Genomic DNA, 13,059 nt, shown 5'->3' on the forward strand with positions numbered 1-13,059 from the left:
CTGCACTAAAAATGCATGCACAGTGTTTTCCATGTATTCCAATGGCTCTAGCTGGCACCATGCAGTCAGTTTCCAGTGCAGAAACTGACCGGAAACTGACTGCATGGTGTGAACTAGAGCCATTGGAATACATGGAAAACACTGTGCATGCATTTTGTGCAGAAAAAAAAGCACACGGAACTGCGTCTGGTGTGAACTGGCCCTTAGTTATAATTTAAGGCCGCGTACACACGATCGGTCCATCCGATGAGAATGGTCTGATGGACCGTTTTCATCGGTCCAAACCGATCGTGTGTGGGCCCCATCGGTTAGTTAACCTTCGGTCAAAAAAATAGGAACTTGCTTTAAAATTTAACCGATGGACGCCTAACCGATAGGTCAAAACCAATCGTTAGTATGCAAAAGCATTGGTTAAAAACCCACACATGCTCAGAATCAAGTCGACGCATGCTTGGAAGCATTGAACTTTGTTTTTTTCAGCACGTCGTTGTGTTTTACGTCACCGCGTTCTGACGCGATCGGTTATTTATCCTATGTCCTAGTCAGCTTCATCGGTTAACCGATGACCACGGTCCGAAGTCACGTCGCAAATAGTCAATGCTTTCGACGTGAACGTAATTTACGCAAAGCCCTATTCGCAAACGTTTTACGCAAACAACGGTAAATTCAACTCTGTCCCGACGTCCATACTTAACATTGCGTACACCTCATAGAGCCAGGGGTAACGTTACGCCGAAAAAAGCCTTGCGTAAACGACGTAAAAAAATGCACGGCGGGGGGGGGGGGGGGGGAGTACGTTTGAGAATCGGCGTATCTAGCTAATTTGCTTACTCTACGCGGAAATCAACGGAAGCGCCACCTAGCGGCCAGCGTAAATATGCACCTATGTCGGATCTACCCCACATTCAGGCGTATCTTGTTTTGTGGATACAAAACAAAGATACCACGGCGCATCCTAGAAGTTACGCGGCGTATCAATAGATACGCCGCCGTAAGTTCGTTGTGGATCTGGCCCAAGGTGTTCAAAAGAGGCACCAGCTGTGTCATATATGCATGCATTTTCTTTTTTTGTCATTTTGGATAGTGTAAGGCCTGGTTCACACCTATGCATTTTTAGTGCTTTTTGCATTTTTCAGATTTGCACTACAGAATGTGTTCCATAGGAAACCATGTTAAATGGACTGTAGTGCAGATCTGCAAAATGCAAAAAGCACAAAAAAATGCATAGGTGTGAATCCAGGGAGGGCTATAATCCTTGCAACTTTTTTTGCCATCTGTGTCCCATTGAGCAGATTTCACTTCCTGTACCATAGCTAAAACAGGAAGTGAGGGGAAGTCTCTCCAAAGTGAGAAAATCCTTGGTTGTCACCAGAACTAGTGCCCCATTGAAGGATTTCCCCTCTATTCCTGTTCTGGTAACAGCCAAAAATTGGGACTTTCTTTCACTTTTACTTTTGGTGATAACAGTAAATGGTAAAAATTCTCCCTAACAGAGACACAGACAGCAGTAAAAACCTGACAGGTGTTCGAATCCCTCTCCACCCTATCCCGAACTAAAAACAAGTTTGCCTTTAGTTATCCTTTAGGCTTTTAAGGGTTCAGAAGGTACAGTTTTTAAAATTTGCTTTGTAATATATGGATCGTTTCTGACTGTTTTGCATAATCTACTTTTCCCTTAGTGGTGAAGAAGTTGAATGAACTGTATAAATCTAGTGTGTCCTCATGTCACTGTCTTAACATACGGCTCCAGAGGTTCTTTGCTGACAAACAGAAGTTGATGGATCGAATCAACAGCATCACAGCTGAGAAGCTTATCTTCAGCTACACTGTCCAAATGGTAAGAACACAGCTTACAAATTATTGATGAATTCATTGAGCACTCCTTACACTTCAATGCATGACTGAACTAATTAAATCAATTGTCTTTTGTGCAGTAGAGAATATAGTAAGTGATTGAGTTACAACTGTATCTTTTACTGTTCCCAATAAGTTATTAAAGCTGAATTCCAGGAGTTTGGCTCCTTTGTAAAAAGTGATGGCACACATGACTTTTGGACTTATCTCTCTTATTTACATCTGACAGGTTTATAGTACGATTTCTGGAGCCCAACACTGATCCTTCTGATCTCTGTATCTTCAACAGTAGAGTCACTGCAGCTGCTGTACCCGCCCCTCCCCTCCTTCTGCCCAATCACAGAAGCCTTGGTATTATGTGAACACATTCACAAAATGCAAAGTGGGGGCAGCAGGGGAAAGGGCCAGACATAGCTGCTGTGTGTACTTCTCTCCTTTCCAATCCTGGAGCATCTCTCTGGCACAGCAATAAACCTGTCAGATGTAAATAATAGAGATAAGTCCAGGAGATGTCATGCACCTCCTTGTACTCGGCTCATAGTTTGCCTTCACATTTCACAAAGTGGTTGAATTCAGCTTTAAGCTGCTAAAAAAACATTCTTGTTTTTATTATGGTAGGATACAACCGTGTACAAAAAGTAATGATGTACTATAACCTGCAGCAAGCTGTGCAATTTCATTTTTTATAGCAATCGGAACAATAAATTTATGTTTACAGGTTATTTCCATGGGGATTCTGCCATTTACACATTGTCCTTTTGCCTTATTTAATAAACATGGATGCCTTCAGTGTAAAGATCAATGTTTGGTCCCTATTCTTGCAGACATTTGTGTTGTGCTTTAAAGTATTATAGCCTCTAGATAACTTTTTAATGTATGCCTCCAAATTCCCTATGTACTCCATAACTCTATCTATGAATTATGCCCACAGGTACAGTCGGCAGCTCTGGATGAAATGTTTAACCACAGGGAAGACTGTGTACAGAGGTATCATAAAGCTTTACTTCTGATGGATGGATTGGTCAACTTCATGACAGATCAAGCAGATGTGGACAACATCAGCAAATGTAAGTTCACTTGTTGTTATATTATTTATTTTTCTTTGATTGGGGTTATACAGTGAAGCCATCGCTCGGCCATGCTGCGGCATAGGGAAGGTACTCTGGCTGTAGATAAAGTGGCAGAATGCCATGGCGTCCAGTAAAATGATATGACAGTGGTACTTGGGAAAGACACTCTTGGCTGCACTTGTGTTATAATTTCTAGGAATCCTGTAGCCGCAATCCTAGAAAAGAAAATGATGGCATTTGGTAGCGGATCCATTACAAATGTTCAAATGATAAACAAGTGAGTGAAAGCTGTGGCGTGTGACTTAGCCGGGTATGGAAAGCTTAAATTTCACACTGAGTAGTATAAATCACCATCTTATTATTCAAAGCTAAACGTCAGTTTTCATGATGGATTAAAGTAAACATTGACATAAGGGATATTTTCAGCAGGCTAGCAGGGGTTACCAGTAGTTCCTAGTAATAAGGGGGACCTCTGCTGGTGATTCCATGTAATTATATAGTCGGTGAAAAGAAAATGCTATTCACCTAAATGGATGAGTCGTCTTGCTATGCTGTTATAATATTATATTATATTATATATTGTATGTATATTATTATGTATTATTTTATGTATATATTTTATGTTATTTTATTATTCTATAATATTAATCTGTAACATCCTGCATTATAACAAGTTCCTAACATAGATTAAAAGGAGGATGAGGAATGCATGTGGTATAACTTTTTTTTATTTAACCACTTCAGCTCCGGAAAGGTTTTACCGACTTCCTGACCAGGCAATTTTTTTGCAATGCGGCAATGTGTCGCTTTAACTGACAATTGGGCGGTCGTGTGATGCTGTACGCAAAATAAATTATTGGAATGGGGGAACTAATGCGCAAACCAAATTAAACTAAAATACTAATAAATTAAGCAGCTGCCTCAACCAAAAAAGTGTTCACACACTCAAAATGATATGATAAATAGGGGGTGTTGTGGTGTTCACTACTACAACATAATAAACAATGACTATAAAAAGTGCTGTAATATAATAAATAAATTAATTGCTTATTTGCACATTAATATATTTATTATATTACAGCACTTTTTATAGTCATTGTTTATTTATTATGTTGTAGTAGTGCGCGCCACAACACCCCCTATTTATCACGCAAATAAAATTGATATTTTTTTTGCCCACAAATAGAGCAACAGAAGACTGACAATTTTGGAAAAAACATTTTTTTTTTTACTTTCTGCTATAATACAGATGTAAAAAAAACAAATTTCTTTATCAATGTAGGCCAATATGTATTCTTCTACATATTTTTTGAAAAAAAATCACAATGAGCGCATATTGATAGGTTTGCCCAAAAGTTATAGCGTCTACAAACTATGGGATAGATTTAGGGACTTTTATTTTTTACTGGTAATGTCGGCGAACTGCGAGTTATTTATTTTTTGGTGGGACTGCGACATTGCAGCGGACAAATCTGACACTGAGTGACATATTTTGGCGACCAGTGATCGGTGCTATAAAAATGCTCTGCTTACTGTATAAATAACACTGGCAGGGAAGGGCTTAACACCAGGGTTAAATGTTTCCTAGGGAGGTGCTTACTAACTGTGTGGGGCAATATCACACTGAAGGAAAAGAGATCTGTGATTAAGCTTAGCTAAATCACAAGATCTCTCTTTCCCTTCCTGACAGATCCGCCATTTGCCTTGCTTACCTGTGAACGATCGGCCATCGCAGATGCCGGACCCACTAATTGGCCCCCGTTGTGTCTAATCCCAGCGGAAGCGGTGCGCGCTCCCCCTAAACCCGGTGCACAAAAACACGTACCTACGCACCTGGGCCGCCCTGCCACAGTAAATTTATGTGGGGCAGTCCAGAAACGGTTAAAATAGCTGGAAATGCAAGCAGCCAATGCTAGAGATGTAGACAACCCTTTAAAAGGTATGTGGTAAGTAGTCCTTATTACAGCTATAAAAATGCTCTTGGAGCACCTGAATTGTTTTTAAATTCTGTGGATCAAATCATGTGTATTAACTAGGTTTACGCTGTTTATTAGGGTGAGGAGTACAGTCCATGTTGTAGAACTGACAATATGATATTTTATGTCCTGCTAAACATATTAATGCCCTCTATTTCTCCTCACAGGTAAATTTTGCATAGAACGCCGACTATATGCGCTTCAAGGCAGCATTTGCGCATAAAGCTTTGTCTCCACCATCTTCAAATCTGCATTTATGGCTTACTCTATAAAAAAACATTGCAAGCACTGTGGCAGAGCTTCAGGTTTATTCTATTCTTCAGGCTCTTCACTAGCATCAGACAAGGTGCAGATTGTCCAGCGTCTAAAATAGTGTGGCTCTCTATCAAGTTGCAAATTCCCTTCAACTGCTGTAAGAATCTGAAACATTGGAACTCTTCATGAATCTGAGTTATGGATCGTTTGCATTACTATGGCTAGAATAGCCATAAAGTTGTAAAATGTTACTATGCCACGAAAGTAGGACATCTTTCCTACTGAACAGGATATGCAAAGTTCTGCAATGCAACACGGTGTGTTATTCCAGTCTGATTCATATGGGTGTATAGCCTGGTAGGCAGACTGTGATGGATCTTTACCTGGACCTGAATTCAGATGGTCTGCCAGGAGTATATTTCTCCCTCTGCACCACTGTGTATGCTCCTTTATCGTCAGCTGGTACTGAACGTTTATAGTGCAGAGGTATATGTAAATCTATATGTAAGTAGCTTGCACCTTGCTTTTATTATACTTCCTGCAGACATCACTTTAAATGTTTATTTGCACAATTCAGGATTAGTGAAACTACTTTCTAGTGCTGTTGGTTGGATCTACGTCCTTGTTCTCATTTATTAAGCACTAATACAATGTCTGAATGAGGAGGACAATATTTGTACTGCACAAAGCTGATCACAAACCAATTGGGAAATCCTCAAAATGCTTGGCAAGTCTTGGAACTACAAAGAATTTGCACAGAGTGAAATCTTTCACAGACTTTATATCATCCCAGCTACTGGCAAAGACTATATATCTTAGGATTTTTCCCATAATAATACATCTTTCTCTATACATGGCTATAAATCCTCTACCAGCCCCCTCTGGGCTTTTGTGTAAATCGTGTGTAGAGTTTACTAAAACTATTGGGGAGGTATGCAACTGGTAAATTTATCCTGAAGAATGAACTTTCTTGAAGAAAAAGAAACAAATACAGAAGGATCTGCTGATCGCACAAGCAGATGTTTCCATTGGACATTGTGCAGTGTTGATGAATATCAGTTTGCTGCATGTTCTTTTGAAAAATATATATACCTTGCACTTTATTCCCAACCAAGCTTTGAGAACGGCAACCAAAACAAAGAAGGTGTGACCCCAATAACGGCTGCGTGTAATGGTGGGCTGTGCTATCAGAGACTCGGAGGAAAGGTTACTATTGGCCAAGGTTACTTCTGGTCTCATTTCCTTTTTGTACTACACTACCAGTGTATATACTATAGTGTACATAAAGATATATGTATATAATGTAGATTTTCTTGGACTGTAACTAGCAGTAAGTATGGCTAATCCCACATTTGTCGCCGCTTTGTCTTCCTATCAGCAAAATGTTTGCTACATTTTGTCATCCCAAATTGATCCATTTCTGTTCGCCATGGAATGAATTAATTTAACAAGAGCTGCCATTCTTTTTTGTGTACCTGGACCTGTCTGACAACTGTCCTCGAAAGGTAGCTTTAGGTTCTGGCATATGGGACAGAGGACTGTATCATTCATAGAATATACATTTCAACAGAAAAATTCCACGTGAATTTATTAAAGACTGACTTCTGTTTTTATTCACTTTTTGGCCATAATACGTAATCTGAAAAAAAAATGATAGTAAATGCTGGCACAGACAATATTCTTGTAGTGGCCGCCATTGGACCTACATGGAGCTGCTACAATGTAATAAGGACTGCTAAGATCCAGAAGTATTATGCCATAACTCCTGGTTTACAGGTCTTGTTTTAGCAGTTGGTCATATTCAGGCAGTAGATTGCTTATTTTTTTCTGTTGGGTTTGTATCACCTTGTGTTGTCATACATCTTTCTTGGGTAGTAAACAATGGTAAGATTTATAGTATTTTCACGGTGTTACCTCAGATGGAGGCCGTGGGGGTCATCAGGAGGACCCAAAACACATGAGTACCTGTTTGATGCAGTGTTGCAGCCATGATCTGGACGCTGGCCACATCCTATGTGTCTTTCATAAGCAATGGGTCATTGAGCATTGTGTGCAATAACTTTGTTACATATGGAATTCACAAATGATTGCTATGTGCAACAAGAAAATCAGTAGTTTGATGTTCATAATGCTGGAAATGTTGAGCTGAGCATAAAGTTGTTGAAAAATTGTACTTGGAATAAGCAAAAGGAAGCTGTGAGCTTTTGTCAACAATATGGCAGTCTGGTATGGCCAGCTTAAACGTTTATTTTCAACCACTTATATAGCATGATCATGCACCACTGCATTTAATTTTTTTGTCTCGATACTTGAATTTTTATTTAATGTTTTTGGTCAATAAGCATTAAACCCTTCAATGCCCAAATAGACTCATTAAGGGTCGGCTTTCCAAAGGGAAAGCAGGTTTTCTCTGTACTATCATGACTTCAGGCCACAAGGGTTATGTAGCGATATTTTATTTGCCATTACCTGGATTGCATTTTTCTCAAGTTTTTATGTTGTCTGTTTCTTAAGATTTGGTATTTATTGTGTGTTAGCCAAAAAAAATTAATAATCAAATGCCCAAAAAAGGTAAAAAAAAAAAAAGTGCCCTTTTTAACTTTTGCTACAATAGTGGAACAGAGTATTGTGTATTCAGGAAAGCGATATTCTGTAATAAAATAACCTCACATGCTTGAGGTTGATAAAGGATAATCAAAGGCTAATTGGTCTGCTTCATCATGTGTGCTGATGTGTGAGTGAACTGCTTTATTTTTGTAAGCCTTATCAATTCAGTGCAGGACATTGTGGTAGCCTTCATGGCTATCGGCTAGTGATTAGGTTGTAGATGCCCATTCCATTCTCTGTTCTACAGTTTAAAGCTGACCTACATGCAGGAACCCCTAGAAAGACTCTGCTGGATTGAGTCTTGGTTATCTTTGTGGCTGTTACTTTCGCAGGTTTTATCCAAAGGATTTTTTTCTACTTTCAGCAAAAAAATCAGTCCTTACCTAGATATGTCAGTCAGGTGTTTAGATTACGTTCTGGGTCTGCCAGGGCAAAGAATGACTCTTGTGTTTTAAATGAATGGGTTTGAAACCTAGTTTTTGACTGCACAGAGCAGCTTTGGTCCATTGACATGAATGATGTGTTCTATAACATTTATGCCAAAGGCTGCCATTGTGGAATTTCACTATGCTGCGCATTCTTGAACCAGATAAACATTTTATAAATCCGGTGGTGCTCGGAAGCCTTGTCCCCTTCCACTGGTGTGTCATAGTGGCTGCAGGATGTATATGACCGATAAGTGGAAACTGGCATTCCTAGCAATAAAGCGTAGGAATTTGAGTCCATGTGTATCTCCACAGTGAAACCTGGTATTGCCACTGTGGCACCTCAAAGTGTTTCAGAGAACAGATCCTGAAAGGGATCAGTTTCCTGATTCAAGGAGGATGCCCATTTTTATGCTGAAAGTAGAGAAACCTTTTAATAACAGCTGGTTTCACACATGTAGGTCAAAGTTAAAGTGATATCCCCAGCTAATTCTGTTCTTATAACAACCTTTTATGAATGAAATGTGTTTGTTTGAAAATGTAAGTTGTAGTGAAATTGCTTGGGACAAATCTAAAATGGGATGTCTGTTTTAGTAATAAAATGAATGCAGTGGATAGATTTTGAGATAAAGGTGTGTTCATTTTAAATTTTCTTCCATTTTATTTTTGTGTGTTGCATTTTTTTCATTTATTTGTATAACTTCAAGAAAATGTACATAAAAAATAAAAAAAATAAAAAATGTGATCAACCAAAGTATGTGTATTTATTTTGTTTAACCCTACTAATGATGTATACCGTGTTTGCCGGCATAAAAGTCGACTGGGCATATAAGACGACCCCCTGAACTAAAAGGTTGGTTTTGGGATAAGACGACCCCCTTCCGACTAGTCTGTCTAGAAGCTGAAGGGGAAGCCGGAACAACCGCTGACAGGAACAGGCTTTATTTTGCCTTTTTCTTATCTCACTGTGCCCATTGCATGCCTCGCCTTACTGTGCCCATTGCATGCCTCACCTTACTGTGCTCACTGCATGCCTCACTTTGTCGATCTCAAACCTGATTATCCGAGACATGCAGAGTCAGACTGCGGGCGTCCAGTGTAAAAAAGCCACGCCTCCACCTCATTCTGTTCTGTGATAGGCGGAACACTCAGTTTCCCAGCAGAGACTGTGTTCAGTGTTTCGCCTATCATGGACGTCCTCTCGGACGAGAGGACGTCCGTAATAGGCAGAACACTGAACAGTCTCTGCTGGGAAGCTGAGTGTTCCGCCTATCACAGAACAGGGCGAGGAGGAGGCGCGGCTTTTACACTGGATGTACGCAGTCTGACTCTGCATGTCTCAGCTTATACTCGAGTATATAGGGGTAATACCGGCGTATAAGATTTTTGGGGGATTTTTTTAAGTATAAAAGGTTGTCTTATATGCCAGATAATACAGTAGCTGTATATTATAGCAAGCAATAGATTATTTTAGAATGAGCAGTGAAATCTGAAAGATACCTCCTAAGAATGTGTTCTAATAAAAAAGTAAATGTAAAAATTTACATGAACAGATCTCGTTGCCTGGTGCTCTGCACTGACATGCAATGCGCCTTGTGGTACCCTCTATTCATCGTGAAGGCGTGCGTTTTTTTTTTTTTTTACACAAGTTTGTGTGCACTGTAACAATTGAATACAGGACAAGCTACCTGTAGAGTGATTTTTTTTCATTAAATTTTTATTAGAAAGAAATTATTCAACAAAGCTCAATTAATTGTCTGTTTTTGTCCACTTCCTAACATTGCAAGTAGAGATAAGTAAGCAGACAGATAACTAACTAACTACAACAACATAAAAAAAAAAGTAGGCCATTCAGAGCCCAGACATTGTTTATAAGATATAAATATAGATATACAGATATACAGCAAGATTGGATGTCTAAGCCAGTCCCTTAAAGAGGTTGTAAAGTCTGGCAGTCATAAACCTCCTCCTCTGGGGCCCCCTGTTGACAGTCTTGGCTCCTCCTCCTCTTATGCATGTGCAACCATGGCAAGCTGCTATAAGCTCGCTCCTGAGCCAAGGCTGTGTGCATGCAGACACGCACACAGGCTGGCTCAGCCCTGCCCCCGCTTTACACACAGAGAGAGAGATACAGTGCTGGATCGAGAAACTGCTCAGGTTAAGTATAGGGGGGGAGGGGGGGGGGTGATACTAATACTGGAACATTTTATTTACTTTAATGCAAGGAGTAAAATTTGGTAAAAAATTGCTCTGCTTTTACAGCCACTTTAAAAATAAATTGTGCCTATACAATATTCTTATCTAAATATAAGGAAGAAAAAGCATAATGGCAGCAACTGTATTGAATAAAAATGCTTTTTTTTCCCCCTGTGTATCACCTGAGGTCAGTCACGTCACTGGGCATATATAGGGGTTTACAACCACTTAAAGTGGAGTTCCACCCATTTTTTTATGTTTGTCTGTGCTGCATGCCCTAATCTCATAGTGTTCAGAATGGACAATTTTTATTTATTTTGTTGCTTGTAAATGCCTTTTATTTTGTAGTCCTTCATTACGTCCTCCTCCTTATTAGCCTAGGCTATTAAGTCACAAGGCTATTCGCAAGGGTTTCTGGGATAGGCATTCATGTATCCCAGTAGTCCTTGAAAGTAGCCTATTTGCATAGAGAAGGGGCGGCAACTTCCTGACACTCCCGTTGCTATGGAAACCTGACTGAAACCTATTACATCGCTTGTGCAGCACTGAGCATGTGCAAGGCTGAAATCCAGGAAGTCATACAGTCTAGCTTCATGATGCCCACACTTAAGATGGCCACAGTCTATTTCTAGATTATAAACTAACTAAATGCTCTAACAACCTAACAAAACGGACCTTAGTTTACAGACTAACTTTACTAGACTAGATTAAGCTTGTGTATTACAGGGGTATTTATATTTAAAAAGTGAAATTGTGGGTGGAACTCCCCTTTAAGTTTTGTGACTTTAGCATCTTACATTTTTGATCATTGATCACGGTGATGCCTAAAATCCCTTTCCCATTTTACCCACATAGTCTGGACAAGTTGGCATCTCACATTTTAAGATGAGATCCATACATACAAGAAAAGTGTTGCTATTATTGTCTCTGGAAAAGAGGTGTGCTCATAGACTACTAGTGTAGCAAACATTTTCCTGCAATATAAGATTGGTTGTTCTCACTGTTTTCAGTTCTTAAATAGTCACTCTCCTGAAAAATTTTCAAATGTTATAGATCACATTCACATTACATCACTTCTGCCCATTCAGAAATTGATGAACACAAAAATTATGGTTTAATGTAGAAAACAAATTGTAGATATTCTTCTGAAAATTTTCTCTACAGTGATGGCTGAATCGAATGTGCGGACATTTTAAATTTTCATCCATTTGTTGGGTTTGCTTAAAGTCTGTATCTCACATACTACTTCTGCCTTAACCAATAATGCACTAGGTACAGATCGCTCGGACATGATCTTTCCGCATGTCAAACACAACCGCTATCATAGCTGCAGTGGTTTACGCAAGCTGCCTAGCTCCTACATCAGGGATGTCCAAACTTTTTTCAAAGAGGGCCAGATTTGATTAAGTGAACCTGCATGAGGGCCGACTATTTTGCCTGACATTCTTTGAACCATTAAAATTCGGTCTAAGTGTGTTCATCTGAGCACTAATACACTGCCCAACAAAAATTCTCTTGCCTTTTTGGCTGTGTGTGGTGAGCTTGGGCGTGTTATTTGGATATACTGCATATATTTCTTTTGTGGCCCCAACGAATCCCAGAGCGCTGCTTAGGACTAAGGATGAGCTTGGGCGTGTTATTTGGATATACCGTATTTTTTGGCGCATAACACGCACGGGCTTACCATTGCCATGAATGCAGCCTCACATGTGCCATGAATGCAGCCTTACCATTGCAACCAATGCAGCTTTACCATTGCAACCTCACATGTGCCATAAATGAAGCCTTACCATTTCCATCAGTGCAGCCTGAACGATGCCCATCTGCAGCCTCGGAGGGCAGAGGGAGGGGGGCGGGACGAGTGCCGACAGATTACAAACAGGAGAATCTCTTGTTTACCCTGTGGCTTCTCCTCTTTAATACAAAGTCCCGCCTCCTATGATAGACAGAACAGTTGTCCAATGGCATCCCAGGAGACGGGACTTCCAATAGAGACGCTGCTGAGTAAACAGGAGATTCTCTTCATGTAATCTGACAGCGCTCGTCCTGTCCCCTCCAAGGCAGCGCCCTGGGGGCCACAAACAGTATATATATCCAAATCCCCAGGGGGCCATATTAAATCAACAGGGGGGCTGGACTTTGGACATGCCTGTCCTACATACTATACATTGACAGTCCGGGACAATACAAATCACCTGCTAAGATCCTCCATATAGACTTACTGGCACAAACCCCCTGGGAGGCTGAGAAGAATAGTTGCACAGATTACGGTTGGCCTGAGGACTTTAGATTAGCCAAAAGAGATCTAGTAGATGATCGTCCTTTTAACATTGTAAAAGAAGTTCATGTAGATGCATGCTTATGAATAATTTTTTATTTCTTTTAAGTTGGCACAAGAGCACCTTGTCATCAACACACATTTATTATTTAGACCCCTTTCACAAGGTCGCCTCTGCGAAGCGGAGTCTGCTTGCTCAGTGGGGGATCTCTCAGACACTGTCTCACTATCCTCTATCAGGCAATTGGATGGAACTGGACCTCCTATCCTTTTCATCCAATTCGCTCGACAGATGGGGAATAGGACCACCATCTGCCTGTTTTTGGATGGTGGTGGGTGTCAACGGACATGTGTCCGCTCCGCTGACATCGGCCGCTCCATAGAAGAGACTGCAGGGT

The 13,059-nt window shown here is 40.2% G+C and overlaps 1 protein-coding gene across 5 annotated transcripts in view; it reads left to right on the forward strand.

Annotated features, from left to right (window-relative positions):
* The window catches only part of ULK1 (unc-51 like autophagy activating kinase 1), a 147,027-nt gene extending 139,325 nt beyond the window's left edge, over positions 1-7,702 (forward strand). For all 5 annotated transcript variants that reach the window (XM_040347658.1, XM_040347654.1, XM_040347665.1 and 2 more), the window contains 3 exons: positions 1,680-1,837; positions 2,786-2,921; positions 5,068-7,702. In XM_040347658.1, the coding sequence (XP_040203592.1) occupies positions 1,680-1,837; positions 2,786-2,921; positions 5,068-5,123 (350 nt within the window). In that variant the 3' untranslated portion in view covers positions 5,124-7,702. The remainder of the gene's footprint in view (positions 1-1,679; positions 1,838-2,785; positions 2,922-5,067) is intronic.
* The last annotated feature ends 5,357 nt before the right edge of the window (positions 7,703-13,059 follow it).

Source organism: Rana temporaria, chromosome 1, assembly GCF_905171775.1.
Source record: "Rana temporaria chromosome 1, aRanTem1.1, whole genome shotgun sequence".
NCBI lineage: Eukaryota > Metazoa > Chordata > Amphibia > Anura > Ranidae > Rana > Rana temporaria.